This window comes from Electrona antarctica (genome assembly GCF_951216825.1).
Source record: "Electrona antarctica genome assembly, chromosome: 12".
NCBI lineage: Eukaryota > Metazoa > Chordata > Actinopteri > Myctophiformes > Myctophidae > Electrona > Electrona antarctica.
Window position 1 is genome coordinate 20,266,121 of NC_136793.1, and position 22,186 is coordinate 20,288,306.

At 43.9% G+C, this 22,186-nt stretch overlaps 1 protein-coding gene across 1 annotated transcript in view; it reads right to left on the reverse strand.

The window, feature by feature from the left end:
• Positions 1-3,993: 3,993 nt before the first annotated feature.
• Positions 3,994-22,186, reverse strand: part of adamts3 (ADAM metallopeptidase with thrombospondin type 1 motif, 3) — a 173,955-nt gene continuing 155,762 nt past the window's right edge. The window contains exons 20-22 of the mRNA XM_079516259.1: positions 10,495-10,702; positions 8,793-8,910; positions 3,994-4,650 (exon numbers count right to left, since the gene is read on the reverse strand). Coding sequence (XP_079372385.1) covers positions 4,148-4,650; positions 8,793-8,910; positions 10,495-10,702 — 829 coding nt within the window. The 3' untranslated portion in view covers positions 3,994-4,147. The remainder of the gene's footprint in view (positions 4,651-8,792; positions 8,911-10,494; positions 10,703-22,186) is intronic.

Below are 22,186 nucleotides of genomic sequence, written 5' to 3' on the forward strand. Positions count from 1 at the left end.
TTGATGTATTTGCACCCATCTCTACTGACAGAAATTGCAAAAGTGGATGCAGTGGAGATATAGTGAGAACACCTTAAAATAATCTACATAATAAACAGAAAACACATCAATGTAGTTAATTCAATCTTTATTTGCTATGTGCTCCCTATTACAACAAACAGCATCAGTAGTGTACACTTCAATCTACACAAATACACAGAAAAGCAATTAGAAAGGAGAACGAACCAATAGGCAAGAGATTCGTATTGCTTATAGCCATGGATAGCGCAGGGGTATAGAATAGATACAGTACATGTTATATCCTATGCAGTAATATCTGTCTGAGGCTCAGGGATTGTCAATGTATCATCTAAAACTATCCTATATTCATCTTTACAAGCTTAGTATAACATTAGCAGCAATGTTTTAGGCAGCAAGTAAAGGACATGAACACAACTGGGGAGAAAAGGTCAAATGGTTAGGCAACATTTGACCAACTACTGACAGCATCAAAAAATAAACCAAAAAAATAACAAAACTAGACTTGATTTACTGGTGCTAAAATACCACTATTCAGGTTTATTGATAAAAATAGGAGAATTGACAGTTAAATACATTGCTGTGATGATCACAGCTTCGTTAGGGAATTCTACGAAACAGCTGTGAAAAGACAGCTTTCTGACAAAGGTACATCTCAAAATTGAGCATGTATATTTACATCTAATTGTTTGCAAAAAACAATGTCATTTCTACTCTACCGTTTCCTTTTTTTATTGTTATTTTGTTTTTACGTAGCAATCCAACAATCACATTGAAAGTGTGGCTGAAATATGGCGTCAGTAATGTATATAGAATGTCAAAGGTAGTGACCAGTTGGCACTGCACATAACAATTCTTATTTGTATTTTTTTTTAAACTTTCAATAAATATATTTTGTACTCAATGCTATATACAAGTACTATACATTGGCACACAGGAGTGAGTGTGGATAGTTGCACGCTATAACGTTGCTGAAACACAAAACTGTGTCTTTGCTATTGCAGTCAGATGCATGTGGTTGTGAAGAAATCCTTTTTTTCAATAAATAGCTCTCTCCCTTCTCTCCTCTGAATCATCTTCTTTCACTGTAAAAGCCATTTAGAAAAACATAAAAAACAACGAGAACAACAATACTTTGGGGGAAAAAAACATCTTCCACAAAAACTCTGAAAGTCCAGCTCCATCTGCTTACAATGAGGCATACAATGAGGCTTACTACACATTATAGTTTGAACAGTTGAAGTGAATATACATTATTCCTACTGAATACAGTACATCATCAGGCACCAATATAGACTTAGGACTGCTACATGTTTCTACGCACAAAACTCTATGAGTGTTACACAATGAACATTCATTGTGATGCTTATAATGCACGCACGCACGCACGCACCCACGCACCCACGCACGCACACAGACACACACACACACACACACACACACACACACACACACACACACACACACACACACACACACACACACACACACACACACACACACACACACACACACACACACACACACACACACACACACACACACCCTACATGGCTGTGAAAAGCGTAAACTTATTGTCAAGCAACTCTTGTCGCGCCGATTCATGCAATGGTTGTCGAATGTTTCAAATATCTTCAGCTTGCCTTCTTAAAAAATAATACTGATATTTTTTCATGTACAGTATTTACAGGAACCTTTATAAATATCTATAGTTTTCCATAGAAACTGAAGAGTGCCAGTAAACGAACATTGCCGGATAATACAAAAAATTCTATACAACTAGAACCATCGTCCTATGGTTAGCGATATGTCTGGCTTCATTCCATCACCACATGAAGTGCTGGAAGCCTATTATGCAAAATCCCAACAAAGTGAACTCCATAGGGATTTGGACAGAAGCTTTTTCCAAAAGTTTCAGCTTAATTTGTTTTTGTATATATTATTTTAGGCTTATAGTTACACAATAACTAGTAGGTTAAATGGCAAACTGTCAGTTTTAATCCAATGGTCCTTTCAGCAGGCCAGATGAACAATTTAAGAACAACTCTTTTTTCCCCTTTTTTGTATTACAATCTATTTTGTTTTTAGATCTCTGCAGAGTGCAGACACAATTACTATATTGTTACTAATGCACCACTTCAGTGTACATCTGAGAATGCAGTTTGGCTTTAAATCAAATAGTTTTATACATTAAAGTGACATAAATAAATACGTTTGATGGACGCTTCACCCCAGAAAAATCCCCCACAGAGGCAAACAGGAGAAACAGCCTTCAAATAAAAGCTATCTATGTCAATATATGAAAGCATTGTTTGCAGGGATATGATGCAATGCTGGCTTGGAAATGTACTCTTTGGTTAGCTAGTTCTATTGCATTATTACCTAAAAGCTTATGTGACACACCTTGACCACTTAAACCCTATACTTAGTAGACCAGATTCCCAAGAGCTCTATAATAAGCCCTCACCTGTTTTCAAATCTACTCTAAATATCCTTGCCGTATATAGCTGATCTACAAGCTCACAACACGTTGCACGTTGTGAGCATGTAGATGGACTATTTTCTATTTATTATATTTACTTTTCTGCTATGTATTATGTTAGCCCCAGAATAGGGATGCTAAGGTTCAAGTGGTTAAAGGTCGGAGTCCAAAGTCCTAGATAAATCATTTATAAATAATTTGTTTTTATATTTTTGACCAAGAAAATAATTAGCATCACGACTCCCACAGACCCTTTTTTCACAGTAGACATTTATTTTGACAGGCAAACACAGCTTAAGGTAGTAACAATAGTTGCTGGTGTGTTTCACCCAAGTGTTAACTTAGTATGTCAACATGGACAACACCTGCACAGTTGTGTCATGCAGGCACACAGAAACACCTAAATAAAACATACCCACAAATAACGTTATTACATTCAGCTGCGTTTACCTGTAAAAAAAATAATAATAAAAACATATATACTGTGTGTATATATATATATATATATATAATTAATTTGTGAAATTAATTAGATTGAACTTGTAATTGTTGGCAGCCCTAATAATAACTACTGTGAAAAGGTGTGTGGAATGGTCCAAATTATCTGGGCATCCTGCAACCATTGCCTAAAAGGAGTGAGGTTCTTCCACTCTTCATCCGATGTGACCGAAAATGTCCACAACTTTAAACTTTCAATCTAGATAATGAAAAGCGTGAAACTAAAACAAAAAAGCACTTCGCTCTCCAAATTCTTACGCAGCTTACGGTAGGATGAGAGAGATAGCTCAAATAAATGGCAGGGAATGGGGTGGGAGTGGAGACACTAAGGTAATGGGGGTTGTGGGGACACTAAAATCAAAGTGAACCAGCACTTTTCTTCCTCTCTTGTTCTTTATCTCTTCATCATCTCTTGCTCGCTCTCTCTGTCTCTCTCTCCCTTGGTTGTGGTGAAGTGAAATAATGCAGGGTGATTCTGGATATCTGCTGTACATTATTGTCCTGATGGGTTAACCACTTAAACCCTACTGTAAATACTTTGTTGACCGGGGTCCCCCAGGGGTCTATACTTGGCCCCCTCCTTTTTTCCCCTCTACACCAGCGATTCCCAATCTGTGGGCCGGGGCTTACTGGTGGGCCGTGAGGGTTTTGCAAGTGGGCAAAAAACGCCACGAATATAATGATAATATAACATTAATATAAAAGAAATGCATACAAAAAAAATCATGGTATTTTTTTTCTTTCAAACCTTGAATTTCTTTTTTTTAAAATACTGATTACTTAAAGTAGACTATCCATGTTATTTTAATTGATCCAAGCTAGAACCGATTGAATGATCATTAAAATAAACATGCTCAGGCAATGCAAACGGCCCACACATCTGACCACTTAACACGGTAGCCATTCAGCTTCATTTAAGTGGTCAGGTGGGTGGTCCACAAATGTTTTCAAGATTTTCAAGTAAGCCCCGATCCAGAATAGGTTGGGAACCGCCAAACTGCTGCTCTACACCAAATGTATTCTGCAAAAATAGCCGATCTAAAAGCTCAAGCTTGTGAGCTTGTGGATCTGCTAATCTCCTCAGAATCTTCGCCTGCTGTGACATGCCCAGAATAGGGAAGCCAGGGTTCAAGTGGTTAATATCGTGACTCATCTCTCAACCTCAGAAAGTGCCGCAGGCCAACTACTCTCCGTCACGCTGCCCGACCTTTGACCCTCAGTAGTATCTGCCCGACGTTCGAGCCAGACCGCTAAGGATGATGGCGCCATGGCAGGCAGCTTCCTGCCATTCACGTGCTGCGGGATGCGCCTCTGTGAGTTGCTCGTCTGTGACGACGGGCTTTTTCTCAGCGGGGCGGGCGTGGCCTTGTGTTTTGAGGTGTTGCCAGAGGTCACGGACCCTCTGCCGCTAGCGCGTCTACCACTCCGGGTGCCGTTGGCCTCCATAGAGGCAGTCAGTGTCTCCAGAAGCTGGGAGGCCGAGCCGAAGCGAACCTGATCCTCCGTCTCGGCTGCCTCAGAGAGCAGAGAGAGGGCGCCGCCGCGCTTGCTGCAGGAGTCACAGCATAGCTTGTTGTAACCCGGAATGGAGCAGTACCGTGCCAAGACCTCCATTTGGCAGAAGATGGATTTGTCTCCATTACATGGCTCATCTGTAAGTCAAAGAACAACAAGAACACAAAAGAGTGTCACATCAGTGTGTCTCACAAAGCGTTGAAAAGAAATACTAGATAGCCTTGAAAATTGAATAATTAAGTCATTATTCACAAGCAGAGGACTCATTACACTGGCTCAGTGCTGTATATGAGCTGTATCACACATTGTTACTGCAAAGAAAGAAGCATTAAAAAAGGCCACAATCTGAAGGATCACTGAAAGTGTCTATTGATTACACCTATAAATTAACATCATAATAGTGGCCAACTTTGATGATGGAGAGGGCCACTATATTTCCACACTCACTCCAGAGGGCCACATTAGAAACCTCTTATCTCCGTATTGTAATTTTTTTCATAATATTAATGCCCTGCGTTGTCATATACGTAACACAAAAGTAGCAAAAATAGCTGATCTACAAGCTCAAAACGCACTGCAATGTGGCGTTTTGAGCTTGTAGCTATTTGATTGATCTGCAATTTTTGCAATTTTTATTGTTTATTTATTAAAACAATTGTAGAATCCTGAAAAAATATTTAATTTCAAGAAAGCCTGCTGACAAGCAGCTTCACCAGCTGGTATGGGAGCTGCACAGACAGGGGCCATAAGGCTATGAGAAGATCAACTGGCCAGTTTGGAGGAGCTGTACACCAGCGCTGCTTCAGGAAATCCATGAGGGTCATCAAAGACCCCACACACCCCCATAACAGTCTGTTCAGATGCACTGTTGACATCAGGGAAGAAGAGGTATCAGAGCCTCAAAGCCAGCACTAGCAGACTGAAGACTGCTAAATAAGAAAAGAAAGGAAAAATAAACATCTTCTCTGGAATTGGCTGTGTATACTGATCTGTGTTTTTTAAACTGTTTTAACCTTTTCTTTTAGTATTGTTATTTACTAGAGCGGTGCTCTATGGAGTTCTTTGTCAGGCATGCCCAAATATGGTCTATGCAGATGTCAGAACATCATTGTGATGTCAGAACAGGCCATCTCCATATATGGAGATATAGGGGTGATCAGGTCCAGACCCCAGGTAGAGGCTTTTGTGCTGGTTCTGGACAACCGGCTATCCGACGGACTCGACACCGGGCACTGCACTCCCTGTGGGGGTGTGGAGCGTGTGTGTTGAATTTGAATTTTGGTTTTTGAGTTACGTGGATTACACACACACACACACACACACACACACACACACACACACACACACACACACACACACACACACACACACACACACACACACACACACACACACACACACACACACACACACACACACACACACACACACACACACACACACACACACACACACACACAGAGAGAGAGACTTGGTGCATTTATAGATATACTAGACTGGTGCCGAGCCGAGCACCGAGTCGGTAACAATGGAAGTTGGAGATCCATGCTCCACTCAACTATGCAATACCCGTGTCAGAGTACCCGTTCCACCCATCTGTCTGTGTCCCTTTTATGCACATATATGGAGATTTCTGTATCTGTCTCTGTGTCCCTTTATTCCTGTATATGGAGTTCTGTGTCAGGCACTGCACTCCCTGTGGGGGTGTGGAACATGTGTGTCGAATTTGAAGTCGGTGGTGTGAACGGTTCTCGAGTTACGTGGATTACAGACGTACACACGTACAGACGTACAGACAGACGTACGTACAGAGACGTGGTGCATTTATAGATATACTAGAGTGGTGCCCGTTGGAGCCTCTACAGCGGTGCCCTTTGGGCACTGGCCTACTTGAACGATACAAGTTGGAAATGCATGCCCCGTCTGTGTCCCTTTTATGGCCATATATGGAGTTCTTTGTCTTTGTCTCCCAAATATGGAGTTTATACAGACGTCAGAATGATGTCAGAACAGGCCAGCTCCCTATGGACACTGGACAGGGGCCATGTACAAAGCCCGGGCAGAGGCCTTTTGTGGCGGTTCTAGACAACCGTGGGTCCGACTAACTTGACACCGGGCACTGCACTCCCTGTGGTGGTGGAACGTGTGTGTCAAATTTGAAGTCGGTGGGGCGAACGGTTCTCGAGTTACGTGGATTACAGACGTACGTACGTACGTACACACACACAAGCACACACACACACACACACACACACACACACACACACACACACACACACACACACACACACACACACACACACACACACACACACACACACATAGACTTGGTGCATTTGTAGTTAGAAGATAGATGTGATCAAGAAGGATCTCTCCGATTTTTTATATTCTATCATGGAATATAGAATATAACATTGACATTTAAGTCATTGTATATTGGCTATTAACTGCTATGCTCACTCAATACCAAACAATGCACGCTCACAAATGTTCCTGACCTGGTGGAGACCTGTTCTCTGAGGAGCACTTTCTCAAATGAAGATCCTTGGCTCGAAACGTCGTCAATAAAGTATAACTTTTGGAGCAGATGAGTGTACGGGTTCTTTTCTCTTTTTCTGATGCTACTTTTGAACCCAGCACCTCTTCCAAATGATGTGGATATTCTATTAGTTTTTGCACTTTCTCTAGTTGCAATTGCATAATGGAGTTGGAACAACAGATTTTCAGGAGGCGGAGAAACACACATTGACCCTGCCCTTCACGCCACTCTCCGCCCTCCACGCCAATCTACCTGTCCCCATTTATACCTGCCCAGTACCACCCAGAATCCTTCATGTTGTGCCCGCTCGCTGCGTGGCACACTAGCCGCCTTCCTACAGGCTTCTCGCCTGACGTTTTGACCTTGCAGTCTTTTTCAAGTATAAGGTATAATGCTGACATGTTGAATATTGTGAATGGGTGTTCTTAGCTATGTAACCAATGGGCAACAATGGCTCTTCAAGGTCGTAAGGTTTACATTTAGATTTTCATCCTGGCTGCATGTCAACGTGACCTCGAACAAAATTGGTATGTGTGTGTGTGCGTGCGTGCGTGCGTGCGTGCGTGCGTGCGTGCGTGCGTGCGTGCGTGCGTGCGTGCGTGCGTGCTTTCTAGAGCAAGGATGGCTTCATTTTAGCTCGCTAGCATTGATGCTATTTATTTAGCATTAAGATGGACGCTCCAAACAGGAAACAGTGCTCTGTGTAAATAGGCTCGGCCCTATGGGCTCGGCAGTCTGCGGTTGGCTCTGCGTCCAGCAGGTCGCAGCATATGGGTTAAAACACCTGCAGCTTATAGTCCAGTGGGCTTGTAGGCTATATGTACATTTGGGTTTCCCCCTAAATTTAGCTGGTGCGGCTTATATTCAGGTGCGCTTTATAGTCCGGAAATTACGGTAAATGCAGTTCCATTTACATAACTCAAGTTTACGAACTCAAGTTCCCTGGATATGAGGAACACATATGCTGGAATGTAAGCATTGACAGCCTGACTTTTAAATGTAACAGGATTGTTGAAGTGCCGTGATTTGTCACTAATGCGGCGTATTTCGATTGGGCCTTTTGACTCAAAGGCTTTCAGCTTTCAGGAAGAAACGAAAAATACACAGGGAAGACATTATTTGCATATTATAACCACACTGGGGGTCTATTATAGTAATGTTAAATCCATAGACGCATACAAAACAGAAAAAGTACTAAACTGAGTGGATTTCTTTAGCTTTGTTTACCCTCATTCCAATAGGTATGAGAAGGGTTAGTGCATCTTGTCAGTGCAAAATTGTGTAAATAAATACATTGTAGAGTAAGGCTCTAAGTAGGAGCTAGGCCTTTGTATTGAGTATTGAGTATCTCATTGTGTAACCCAAATGATGAAATGAATGCATCTAGTGGGCTACAGGGTCACTATAATGTATCCACTATTTCCTTACTGGACTGGTTATAGTTTGCACAGATTTTCTGTAGCCTACATTTGTTGCGTATACAGCACTGTTTCTCACTGGGTTCGGGGACAAACAGGCGTCCAAAACGATTCCAACCGGTATGTAACTCTGAGAGTGTACAAATGGGTCCATTTGGTTCCATTTGGTTCCCAAAAAAAAAAGAAAGAAAAAAGAGGATTTTACAGTGTAGATTGAGGTCCAATAGAAGATAAAAGAAAAAGTGGGGGTCTTTGAAATGAAAAAGGTTGAGAATCACAAGCATACAGCACAGATGTGAATACGGTAAACAATCAGGCTTACCGTGACATGGTCCTGGTCTGCATGGTCTCATGGCATCTGGTTTTTCCCCACTGCAATGATCTCCAATCCGGCAAGTGACCAGACGTCTCTCTATCCCATCTCCACAGGATACCGAGCACTATAGAGAATCCAATCACAATTAAGCATATAGTTAAGGTAAGTAAATCTTCTTCTAGCCTCACAGCTAGAAGGTCCTGGGTTCGATTCCTGCTGGGGATGCTGTGGGTGCTGGGCCATGTCCCCTGCCCATACCCGAGGCGGGGTTGGCAAAAGGGCCTTTCTGTGTGGAGTTTGCATGTTCTCCCTGTGTCCCCTAGGGTAGGTACCCTCACAAAAACATGCAGTAATCCTGGTCTCTAAACTACCTCCCCCTGGCCAGCCGGGGCGCCTGATGGAGGGGAAAGGAACTGGTCAGAATAACGTGTTCCTTTCACGCGCTACGTCCGGCCGGGGAAACTCTCCCCTGTCAGGTGAAAAGAAGCAGATTGGACTACTCATGCATATAAGAAAGCATGAGGTCAGTCTGCTGCCCCCCCAGGTTGGCAGATGAAGTGTAGCGCCACATTAGATAATTGACACTGGGTGAAGAAATGGGTTGCAAAATCGTGGGATAAAAATATAAAAAATAAAAAAGTAAATATTCTTGGCACGATACAAGCAAACATAACCAAAGGTGCTGAAATCAAAGGTGCTGAAAGTTATATTTTTGGCAGAAAAGTTGTTTTGTTAAAAAGTTAAAGCTCTATATTCTGCTAGTAGGCTGATCATTGCTATAGAGTTTATTCTGTAACAGTAGTAGTCATTGCTATATAGGGTTTGCTCAATAACAGTAGTAGTCTCCACGACTCTCACCACTTTAATAAACACAAATTACAATTTGCAAGTGGGTTGCAAATTTCACCAAATCAAGAGACAATCTATTTTTTATCAGAGACAATTTTATAGTGTTCCAGTTCCAATTGAGATTATACACATGCATCACGTTTCCACCGGGACACGGCCCCCTCAGCTAGACTGAAGCTTTGAACTTGTGGGCCTGCCCTTGGCGATCAAAACGTTGATCTGTGATTTTGCCATAAAGAAGGGAAAGCTATGTGGACTCACTCATTTGAAAGTCTCTTTTGGCTGACATTTCACTGTCAAAGAAGACATGCAGCTGTGACTGAATAATTTATCTGAACAATTAATCCACAACTCCATGTGACTTCATGCAAATGCAGCACATGTATACATTATGCATTCCACATGAAATTGGGGCAATTAGTCCCTTAACTGCACTAATGTCAGTCTGTCATGTTCCCGTCCACAACATACTTATATCAGATAATCGTCATGTAGAATATTAATATTTTAAAAGCATAAGATTAATACCGGCATCTTATTTGCATATTAATTTGCATATTAATGAACACAGAAGCAAGATAAAGTACAGTAAGACACAGTGGTGGACAAAGTGCAATGTTGGTGTGTTGTGAGCTTGTAGATATGCAATTATATCCTATATTTGGTAAAATCATGATGTGCTTTTTCACTTCCTAGAAATGTAGGCTACTTGACTGAAGTCAAAAGTACAATGTTTCTCTTTGAAATGTAGTGAACTATCCAAAAACATACGAATTACTTTAAAAAAAAAAGTCCAGTACTCAAGTAAATGTACTTTGTCCACCACTGGTAAACAGGAGAGATTGTGTGGTTGCAGCACCTCAGACCAGGCCCCTGTTCTCCACTGTGCAGGACACGGTACTCTGTTGCAAGGCCTCCGGCTCTCTGGCTTCTCCCCGCTGCAGTATTTGCTGTGGACAGAGCGGTTGGTGCCGTCGTGGAGGAAATGCACACAGCGCACGGTCCGGATCTGAAAGCCCAGGCTGCCGCAGGTTTTTGGACAATGCTCCCAGTCATCTGCAATCCATCTAGACATGAAAAAATCACACGCTCTTATCATCATACATCACATTACACGCTCAACCAATCTAATCATCACAAATGTAATTCCGACCAATCACTTTTGGCGTCTTCACTTTTCTTCACTCACGTTTATCTTCAATAGGCCTATGTACTTTGCTAGCCAATCAAATCATCGCTATGGGGTGATCAGTCACACACACCCGGAAAGCTGGGCATAGGAGGGGCTAGCTCCCCTCAAAAAAATAAAAAGACACATTCCATTGCAAAACAATACAAAACAACATTTTAAAGGATGTAGTTTTCTCTCCAGAATTCACTTTACAAAATCGTTAAGTATCATTTACCTCATGTCTGGCGGTAGTTGTTGAGCTACTAGGCCTTCAATCCTGTCAGGGAAAGTGCATTCCTGACAGGATTGTATGGACAGTGCAGTGTGATTGGCGATTTGGCGACACTTCAAAGTTAATCTATGTTTTGTGGACTGCATCATCATCTGTTCACTCGATCCATGCCTAAAATTCCCAATGTGAACTAAATGTGCACTCCTAGAACCCCAAGACACTGCAGTGAACAGTGATGGAAAGTAACAAAGTACTTTACTTTCCAGTGTTTAGAGAGGGGGCAGAGGGAAACATGAATATGCAGACAGCGTACTGTCTGTGATTAAGAAATGCATAGATGATGTAGTCCCTACAAAGACAATCAGAGTCTATCCAAATGATAAGCCATGGTTAAATAGAGCTGTGCGCGAGGCCATCTGGAGATGAGGAAGATAAAAAACACACAGTATGCTCTGCGCAAAACTTTGAAAACAGCTAAAAGGGAATATGCCAAAGGTTTTGAAGCCCATTTCTTCACCAACAACAGCCAAAAACTATGGGAGGGTTTGAGAACACTCACTGACTTTAAACCCACTCCCTCCACAAAAGACCATGCTTTATCCCTCTCACTTCCCGACGAGTTAAACCATTTTTACAACAAATTTGAGCCTCCACTCCTCTAGCTGGCTCGACAATGTTGACAAAACAAAAGAGCTGATCTTCGACTACAGGAGACCTCCCAGAGACCACTCTCCCATCCAGATTGGGGGTGCTGAAGTGGAAAGGGTCAGAGAGTTCAAATTCCTGGGGGTGCACATCACTGAGGATCTCAGACCATCTCACCTGGGCAGTACAGACAGAACGGGTGGTGAAGAAAGCACAACAACGCCTCTACTTCCTGAGGAGATTTAAGAAAGCCGGCATGGGCCCCAAAGTCCTAAAAGCTTCCTACAGAGGCACCACAGAGAGCATCCTGACTGGCTGCTTCACTGCCTGTTATGGCAGCTGCACCGACCTCAACCGCAAAGCATTGCAGAGGGTTGTGCGGACAGCCGAAATAATCAGCGGATGTGATCTCCCCCCCAAAGAAGCCCTGTATAACGAACGTTGTGTCAGCAAGGCTCGTGGAATTATGAAGGACCCAAGCCATCCCAACCGCAGGCTGTTTGAGATGCTGCCGCATGGAAAACGTTTTCGCAGTCTCAAAGCCACTGGAAACAGACTGCAAAAGAGCTTCTTCCCCCGAACAATCAGATACATGAACGAACTGATAAGAACCAAAGCGAAAGCGGGCAGAGGAAAACGCTAGCCCCCCACCCCTCGCCCTCCTCTTGCACTATCATTATAATTTTTGCACTTTCTAAACTAAATTGTGTTGTGGAACATAACCTACTGTGAGGCTGTTCACAAAACGTTTACCTAACTTTGCTACTACAGGGAAAACACGCACATGTACATATGTTACTATTATTTTTACACTTTGATTGCTCTTTCTTGCACTCTTTATTCTTGTTTGCTGTGGTTTTGTTGTTTTGAATGTTATAATGATAATGATAATGAATTTATTTATATAGCACATTTCTAGACAAAGTCACAAAGTGCTTTACATCAAAAGAGAACAACAAAAGATCAATCCATGCAATAGCAGGCATAAAAATTAGGTTAGGAAAGGCTTTAAAGGTGTGTTTTCAGGAGAGTTTTAAATGTGGATATTGATTTTGCACATCTGCATTGTCTGTAAGGAAGCCAACACAAAAATAAGTTTTACTCTTATGTACCTGTACACAAGATGTAACAATAAAGTACAACCTTGAACCTTGACTTTGGTACACTTTAAATGTACCTTTTACTTCTATTCCACGACATCTCAGAGTCAAAATATTGTACATTTCACTACACTCAGAAAAACACAGAAGAGGGAGGGCACACCTGTGTTGATGAGGTGCTAACCACGGCAGGGAATAGTGTTGAAAAGGATGAGGCCGCACAGCTCTTAGCCACGATGCAAAAGTTTATTAAAAGGAAACGACTATGAAGTCTTCCTCAGAGCCACTTGTCAGTAATGGGTAATTATCCACCCTACTCATGTTGATGGGTAGATTGAGGACACTCCCATGAGATCAGTGCACCTTTGTCCCAGTCTCTTTATACGTGTGGTATAAAGAGGTGTGGTTGTTATGTGCAATGATGTCATCCCTTTGTATTTAAGGTTTCTTCCTGGAGGCTGAAAGCTTGACAGTCAAAAGTGCCAATGAAAAAATGATATGATATAGTGACCTCACAATATCATCCCCTCTCCTAACCCCTCCCCCTTTATGATACAACAACAACAGCTGTGGGTACGGCTTCAATTCAGGTGGATCACCACCAATTCCCTAACCTGACTCCGCCAGATGGGGCAGCAGAGAGTACCAATTCCCACCCACCAGGCAAACCAGGCACCTTTTAACATTTATTTTTGTTAAAAGGTTAAATCACTATATTATGATATAGTAATCATTGCTATAGAGTGTTTGTTCAGGAACAGAGGTCTCCCTGTCTCTCCAGCTCTTTAATAAACAGAAGAAACATTTTCAGGTGACAAAATTTCAGACAATCAGGAGAGAGTAGCTATTTATGAGCTTAATCTTTATAGTGTTCCAGTTTCAATTTTGTCTGCTCATTTCACTGTGTCATCACTTACAATTCCACTTGTTTAATCTGTATCCGATTCCTGACTGCGTTCTCTATCCTAATTGGATATAATTGGTATACCAGTTTCCGTTTCGGAGATTGGGAGCAGCTGAGTGAGCAAGTATTTACATTAAAAAGAAAACTGCTACATTTTGACTACTGCAACAGCCTGCTCGCTGCCAGAGGAGATTGGGAGGATTATATCCTATGTCTCACATCCATTATAAGACTGCATTACTGGCAGTACAATTTGGTACAACTTAGCTGACCCAGCAATACTACATTTTATGACACTGCCATCAGCAACTGCAGTGTTCTCTGCCAACTGCCTCTTTACATTGTAAAGATCCCATACTTGTTAGTGTTGAAGTGTCCTTGAGCAAGACACTGAACCCATAATTGCTCCCGACGAGCAGGTTGATGTCTTTGTGTGGTTCACCACGCCATCCTTTCTCGGTGTGTGAATGTAAAACGCTTTGGATAAATGTGCTAAATGCCTTCACACTAGAGGTCTTTACGGGTCCAATTTGACCAACCCGAACCCAAAAAGACCCGCAAAGAATGGAACCAGACTGAATGGACTAGCTGCTATCCTACTATAAATGCGCCATGTCCCTGTGTGCGTACGTGCGTGTGTGTACGGCTGTCAAATTCGACACACGCGTTCCATACCCCCACAGGGAGTGCAGTGCCCGGTATCGAGACGGTCGGACCCACGCTTCTCCAGAACCACCACAAAAGGCTCTGCTCTGCCAGTGGGCCTAATGAGGCTAACTCCTTTCACCTGGGCCAGGCTCTGCCAGTGGGCCTAATGAGGCCAACTCCTTTCAGCTGTGCAATTTCCAGCCTCTGCCTCAGCTAATTGAGGCTCAACCAATCAGGCTCTGCCAGTGGGCCGAATTGATTGCCAAATACACTTTTCAGTTTGTAGTCTTCACACACAGGCACATACACAGACACCGGCTGACGGGTGCTATGACAACGTATATCATTAGGTTCCCAAGTTGCATAGTTCCCAAGTAGGCCGGTGGCCGACTGCGACGGACACGTACAGGTCTAGTTATTAGAATTATAGCTCCGAGAGATGTCGGAACCGGAGCCAACGGACCCGCCTATTATAATAAACTAGAATTTCGCCACCCTTCGGGCGGCTCATCCTAGAGTTACGTTGCAGCACACACTCTCTCACTCACTCTCTCACACACACACACACACACACACACTCACACTCACACTCACACTCACACTCACACTCACACTCACACTCACACTCACACTCACACTCACACTCTCTCTCTCACACTCACACACACACACACACACACACACTCACACTCACACTCACACACACACACACACACACACACACACACACACACACACACACACACACACACACACACACACACACACACACACACAAACACAAACACACATGTGTGAAAATAAATAATAAATAATGCGCAGAAGAACGTGGCATTGAGAGGTGGTGTGTGTGTGACGCACACCCTGGGTAAATAGTAGGTGTACACACTGACTGACTCACTCACTCGCACAATAGAAGTCCGTGATGCGAAACGAAAATCCTCCACGGCAGTGACGACGACTACGTGGGGGCTGCGGGGCTCGAGCCCCCTTGATGATTTTAGGGGATTTATAGTTCTCGTCTTGCATTGACTGTGTATACAATCACGCTGCTCTCTGTTTTCCTCACTGTCCGGGGCGGGGGGTGGTGGGGGGTGGACCGCGTTGCCTGTCCCTTGTAGGCTACACATGCAGATCATCAGGCATTGAAATGCTAATCTGGGTGCTTAACCTGCCAGGTAGGTATGTGTGTGAGGAGCTGATCACAGTCACAGATAGAGGGAAAGTGTTATATTTGGCCTATTATTTATGCTATATATTATTGACCGCGTCTGTGTCACAGTCACAGACATTGCGCACACGAGAGAGAGGGAGAGAGAGAGAGAGAGAGAGAGGGGTGCTGCGTGTTAAAAAAATAAATAGGCTACTCATCTTTGTGTTCTGTTTCACCTTATTGCAGAGTGACCGTCACAGGGAAAAGAAACAAGGGGTTTAGCGAAAAAGTCCGTTATGGAGAAAAGGAAAAGCCTATGCACACCTCACAGAGTGATTAGACTACTAATGAGTGACAGGTGATGCCACTTTTGGAGCGTGGCTGAGGATGTCTGTTGGAGAGAGTGAGTGAGACAGAACCTGCCGATGCGGACGGGACTATAGCCTGCAATCATGGCATTTAAACATGCTCTTCTGTTTATAAACTAAACACTGTGACGTTTAAAAAGTGTTTAGAACCTAAACGCTTGAGTTTAGTGTGAAACGAAAAAATAAAAAACAACTTTTTTTCCTCCCCGCGGGGGGGGGGGGGGGGGGCTGCGGGGGGGGGTCGGGGAGGCGGGGCGGCACGGGGAGGCGGGGCGGCACGGGCCCCCTTGAGGATTATGAAAACTATTCGTCCCTGCTCCACGGTGTACTGTGAAGAACGCCGAATGGATCCGTGACCATTTGGTCCGATTCCGACCCGTTCCGAGATTTCTTTCAAATTGCGGCGCCGAGTCCGACCGAAATCCGATTATTTCCGACATTCCGAGAGACCCGACCCAGCTGAGCCAGTAGACATAAATATAAAAATATAACGTATTGACCAATTACCATTTTATGATGAAAGCGCGAGAGAGAGAGAGAAAGAGAGAAAGACACAGACAGACAGAGAGAGACTGCACGCTGCAGTAGAGGATGAGAGAGAGAGAAACAAAGAGTTGTCTCTTCTCGTCTCCTCAGCGTGCGTGCATTTAAAAAGTAACCAAACGGATCATTTGTTTTTTTACACACAATCATCAGTTTTAGCAGAAGCAGATACATCAGCACTTCCGCTCTCACCATGGCAAGACGTGTTTTCTCTCGCTCTTGCGCGTCTTCTGACTCAAAGTCACGGTTTCTTCCACATTTTCTCTTTCTCCTCCTATGGTGTACGGATTCCTATCTTAATATACCAAGGGGATTACATCGAGGTGAAATGGAGAAAAACAAAACCGTCAAAGGGGATTTTCAACCTGATTCCCACAGCGACTTTTACCTGGTCAGTGACGAAATCAACGTGAACAATGGAAAGCGGCCTGGATACGGCTTAGGAGCTATTCAGTCCCTACTAGCCCGAAGAAACAAGCTCCAGATTAGCAAAGGGAAGAGATCTTTCTTTCTCATTATTTTGTTACTGTCTGGCGACATCGAAAGTAACCCTGGTCCCGTGAACACGCGACAAATGGCAAGACTGCTCCGGAGTGGACAAGTAGCGGGGGAGAACAAAGGAATCACCGTCGACACAGCAACACCAATGTCGACCAGCCAGGCGACGACCAACAACACCGCTGTCATCCTTCCTCACCACCAGCCAACCTGCACACCCATGCTGAATATACACGCTGACGTCCCGGTTGTGGATACTATATTCGCAAGAGCCGAGCGCGTCCCAGGCAACAGGAGTGATCTAACATCGGCGGCAGTCGAGGCACAAGACACGGACAACACCACCATCTACAGGCGTGAAGAGTCTCCACATCCAACCACGGGGGACAACGCGGCTGGAGACGGACCCAACGGCCGTGATACTTTACCTGCTATTTCTCCAGTCGACACCATGGCTCAATCAACCCCACCAGAGCCCTCAACAAACCTGGACGAGGGACCCCATCCCCCACTCCCGCCACCCCACGACGACCCCCACGCACCCCCCACCCTCCCCCCACGGCAACCCGCGGCTTCTACAGACATCAACAATGGCCCTCCGCTCCCCTACTTCACCACGGAGGAAATAAGCACCATAGTCAGAGCCAACGGACTTCATATCTTTCACCTGAACGTCAACAGCCTTGGACCCAAAATGGCTGAAATCAGGCATATGTTTCAATGCGGTAAGGCGAACATCATTAGCTTCTCTGAAACTAAACTTGATGAGTCAACCAAAGACCCAGAAGTTGAAATAGAGAACTATTCTTTGATCAGAAACGACAGAAACAGGCATGGTGGTGGCGTGTGTATGTATATTCACAAAGACACTGAATATGTTACTCGTACTGACTTACAGCATGATGAAATTGAAACTGTGTGGGTTGAATTAATTTTCAAAAAGGCTAAATCGGTATTAGTGGGCACCGTCTACAGACCGCCTGACCAACATGGGTTCTATGATATACTTGAGGGGTGCTTAGCTGAAGAGGAATGTGTAGAGAAAATCCTGATTGGCGACTACAATACAGACATGCAACGTAAGGAAGCACCTGTGTTTAAGTCATTCAGTAAGTTCTGTGATCTTCATAGTGTCAGTCAGCTAATTACCCAACCCACTAGAGTGTGTGATTCTACTCAAACTGTCATTGATCTCATTCTGTCCTCGGACAAATCCAGAATCTCCAAGAAAGGGGTTATTGTATGTGGGCTTAGTGATCATTTTATGATATTCTGTACCCGCAAAATACAAAAACTTAAGACCGGCTGCCACAAAACAGTCATATCAAGGGACCTCAAAACCTACTCTAGTGAGGTTTTTAACCAAGTATTGGAGAGTCTGGATTGGTCCGATGAGCTTAAAAGCACACTTGTCGAAGAAGCTTGGCTTGGCTTCAAAACCAAATTTACATCAGTACTGAACAACATGGCTCCTTTGAGAACCACCAGGGGCAAAACCCGCTCGGAACCATGGATGAATTCGGACATACTGGCTGCAATGAAAGCCAGAGACAAAAAATGCTCTGAATTTCTAAAATGCAAGTCAAAGCTAGCCAAGCGCTTCGACAGTGTTCGCCAAGCTCGTTTGAACAACCTAAATACCCAACGAATCAAGCTACGAAACAATGTAACTGCCATGACCAAATCAGCTAAAAGTAACTTCATTAATGATAAAGCTCAGGAAAACAAAAACAATCCTCATGAGCTCTGGAAGCTACTAAACAATCAACTAAGCTATGGTCAGAAACTAAAAGCCAGATTTTCAAACATAAACATCAAATCGGACATCAAACACTCTCATCACTGACAACCTTGATGTGGCCAACTACTTGAATATCTTCTTTACAAACATAGCAACAACTCTGGTTAACAAACTGCCCTCCCACTCTGGGCTCTTTGGTGTAGAGCACATTACAACCTTCTACAGAAACCTAGGTGTTTGTAAAGACGATTTTAAACTAGTTATGGTAACAACTGATGAGGTAATTAAGAAACTGAGTGCCCTCCAACCCCACAAGGCCACAGGCCATGACAACATTCCCTCCAAATTTCTCAGAGACTCAGCCATCTCTATAGCTCCAATCATCACCCACATAGTAAACCTCTCCATCAAACAGGGACAGGTCCCCCAAGATTTCAAACTGGCCAAAGTAACCCCCTTGCACAAGAAAGGGAGTAAATTAGACCCCGGCAACTACCGCCCTATTTCTATTCTTAGTTCCATCTCGAAAGTGATGGAAAAAATAGTCTATGAACAGGTTGAAAAGTATCTTGCCACTAATAAATTATTGTACGAGTTCCAATCTGGCTTCAGAACATCCCACTCCACTGACACATGCCTTCTCTATTTGAGCGACCACATCAAACAAGAGGTGGACGCTGGCAAATACTGCGGCATGGTCATGCTGGACCTCCAAAAGGCTTTTGACACCGTGAACCACTCCATACTGGTTAACAAGCTAAAAGCAATTGGTTTCGATAGCACATCAGTGAGCTGGATGCAATCCTACCTGGAGGGGAGAGAACAGATGGTGGAAGTGAACGGAACACTGTCCCCCCCCCTCCCAGTGAGCTGTGGCGTTCCACAAGGAAGCATACTAGGGCCTCTACTGTTCCTAATATATGTAAACGACATGACTTCAGCTTGTGACTGCAACTTGTTCCTGTTCGCAGATGACTCAGCACTGCTGGTCTCGGACAGGGACAAACTGCAGGTTGAAAATGCCCTCAGCTCTGAACTCGGTAGAATCTGCACCTGGCTCGCTGATAACAAACTATCTTTACACCTGGGAAAAACTGAATCCATTCTCTTTGGCTCTATTAGTAATCTCAGCAAGGCAAATGGCTTCTTGGTTAGAGTGGGTGACAATGTTATCACACGTAAAGATGAAATTACCTACCTAGGTTCCATCCTGGAGGCTAATCTTTCCGGTGATAAAATGGCCACCAACGTAATCAAAAAAGTCAACCATAGAACAAGATTCCTCTACAGGATCTCCTCACTGGTCAACAAAAACACCTTGAAGACCTTAACAGGAGCCCTTGTACAGGGTTTCTTTGACTATGCATGCACCTCCTGGTACCACAGCACCTCAAAGGCCCTTAAAACCAGGCTCCAGACTTCCCAAAACAAACTGGTCAGGCTCCTACTTGATCTAGCCCCCCGAACCCACCTCACCCCTGCCCACTTCGACAGGCTGGAATGGCTTAGGGTCGACGACAGAGTACAGCATCTTGCAATGGGTCTGGTCCACAAGATTCGATACACCACCAAGATACCCATGTACCTGTCTAGATACTTCCTTAATGTTAACGAAGTCCACACCCACAACACCAGAGGGAGTGCAACGAACCATGTACAACCCAGATTCGGCACAAACAAGGGACTAAATTCTTTTCGCTCCTATGCCACCAAAATGTGGAACGCCCTACCAACTGTCATTAAGACATGCGAATCCCTTGACTCCTTCAAAACCGCTCTCAAAGGGCACCTACGGATGGCTGCAATTCGAAACTGGCCCCGTAAAATCTGAATCCCCCCCCCCCCCCGCCCTTTTCCCCTCACTGTATATATTTCTTTTCCCTTTTTACCTCCTTTATGATGAATTCCTGTTCTGTCTATAGAAGTGTCTATTTGTACGTCTCTAAATGTTTTGATGATTTGAACATGGTGGACCCTATTGGAAACAAGTGTAATGCTTAATTGGGTCGTCCACTCACAGTTAACAGCCTTTGTATTGAGTTTGTGCTTGAAATGTACTGTAATTCTGCAAACTGTTAATAAATTCTTCAATCAATCAATCAAAGTATACCGGTCTTGGCTGAATGGAATATTATAATATATATATTATTACTTATAACCAGCTCCTTCTTTTCTCTCTTCTTTATCCACGGGATCCGTGGTCGTGATAGAAAGTATAATTGCCCGCAGGTGTTTTCATTCAAATCAGCGCAAGGCAAAACCATGCGCTGCTGATCCTAAATCTGCATAATCATCACACGTATCACAACCGTTCGTGTCGCTGCAACACTAACCTGATCCTAGGTCAGTCTCTAAATGATCACACTTTAAACAGAACTTGTTTCCCCGTTTTTCTCCTCCGCAGCGGTGCGGAGCGACATTGAGGCGTCGGAAATAACGCGTGTGTCACTGTGAAGGCCGTAGACTACAATGCGCCATTGGACTGGCCCCATGAAGTGAACGGAGTTGGCGTAACTCGGCAAAGTGGTGACGATTTTGACGTAGGCTGGTGGTCTTGTGCAAGAATGTGTTATTTCATAAAAATGGGTATTGTACTGTAAATATGACAGTTGCATGGATGCAAAGTAGTGGTTGATGTCTGGACAGGCATGCTGTTGGTGTGGTTTGGTAGGAGAAGGCAGAGAAAGGATGGGGTGTTGCGATGTCTATTAGGGTGGCAGGATACTGTATGAGGACCATACCCTAGCCGCAATTTGCAACTCTAGATTTTTTTATAATGGGATGAATCTAGAGTTGCAATACCCTCCATTGACTCACCACTCATCATTTTGCGTTTGCGATCTGCTTGTCTTAAACGACGTTAAACTCACCAACATTGCAGCTGCAAGTCCAAGCTTGAATTATTCTCTTTCAATCTGCCGAGCTTGTTTTTCATAAAAATCCCCCGTAGACATGTTATGAGCTACTTTCTGTCAAGAAATTCTGTGCAAGTGATTCTTTTTCTAAGTGCTGGAGTTTGGAAGCGCTCGTCGTAAGTCACTGAACGTCCCTGCATGCATCTGTTTCGCATTTGCACATAATGCAGGAGGCAGCAGCGCGACCCCTTAATACAAACGAGCGCTTCCAAACTCCAACATTTCTTCTTCTTGACAGAAAGTAGCTCATAACATGTCTACGGGGGATTTTTATGAAAAACAAGCTCGGCAGATTGAAAGAGAATAATTCAAGCTTGGACTACAGCTGCAATGTTGGTGAGTTTAACGTCGTTTAAGACAAGCAGATCGCAAACGCAAAATGATGAGTGGGGAGTCAATGGAGGGTATTGCAACTCTAGGGTACTCGGGGACGGGCGGAGCGCCTGGTTCCCCGGGCCTGTTGCTAAATCGCACCAAGTACGGAGGAGTCCCAGGGGCGGGCGGTCCTTTCGGCCGCGGGACCCCACCACCTAAGGCCCAGGAGGGGTGCTTAGATTCATCCCATTATAAAAAAATCTAGAGTTGCAAATTGCGGCTAACCATACCCATGCAAAGCCAGAAGACCCGAAATGA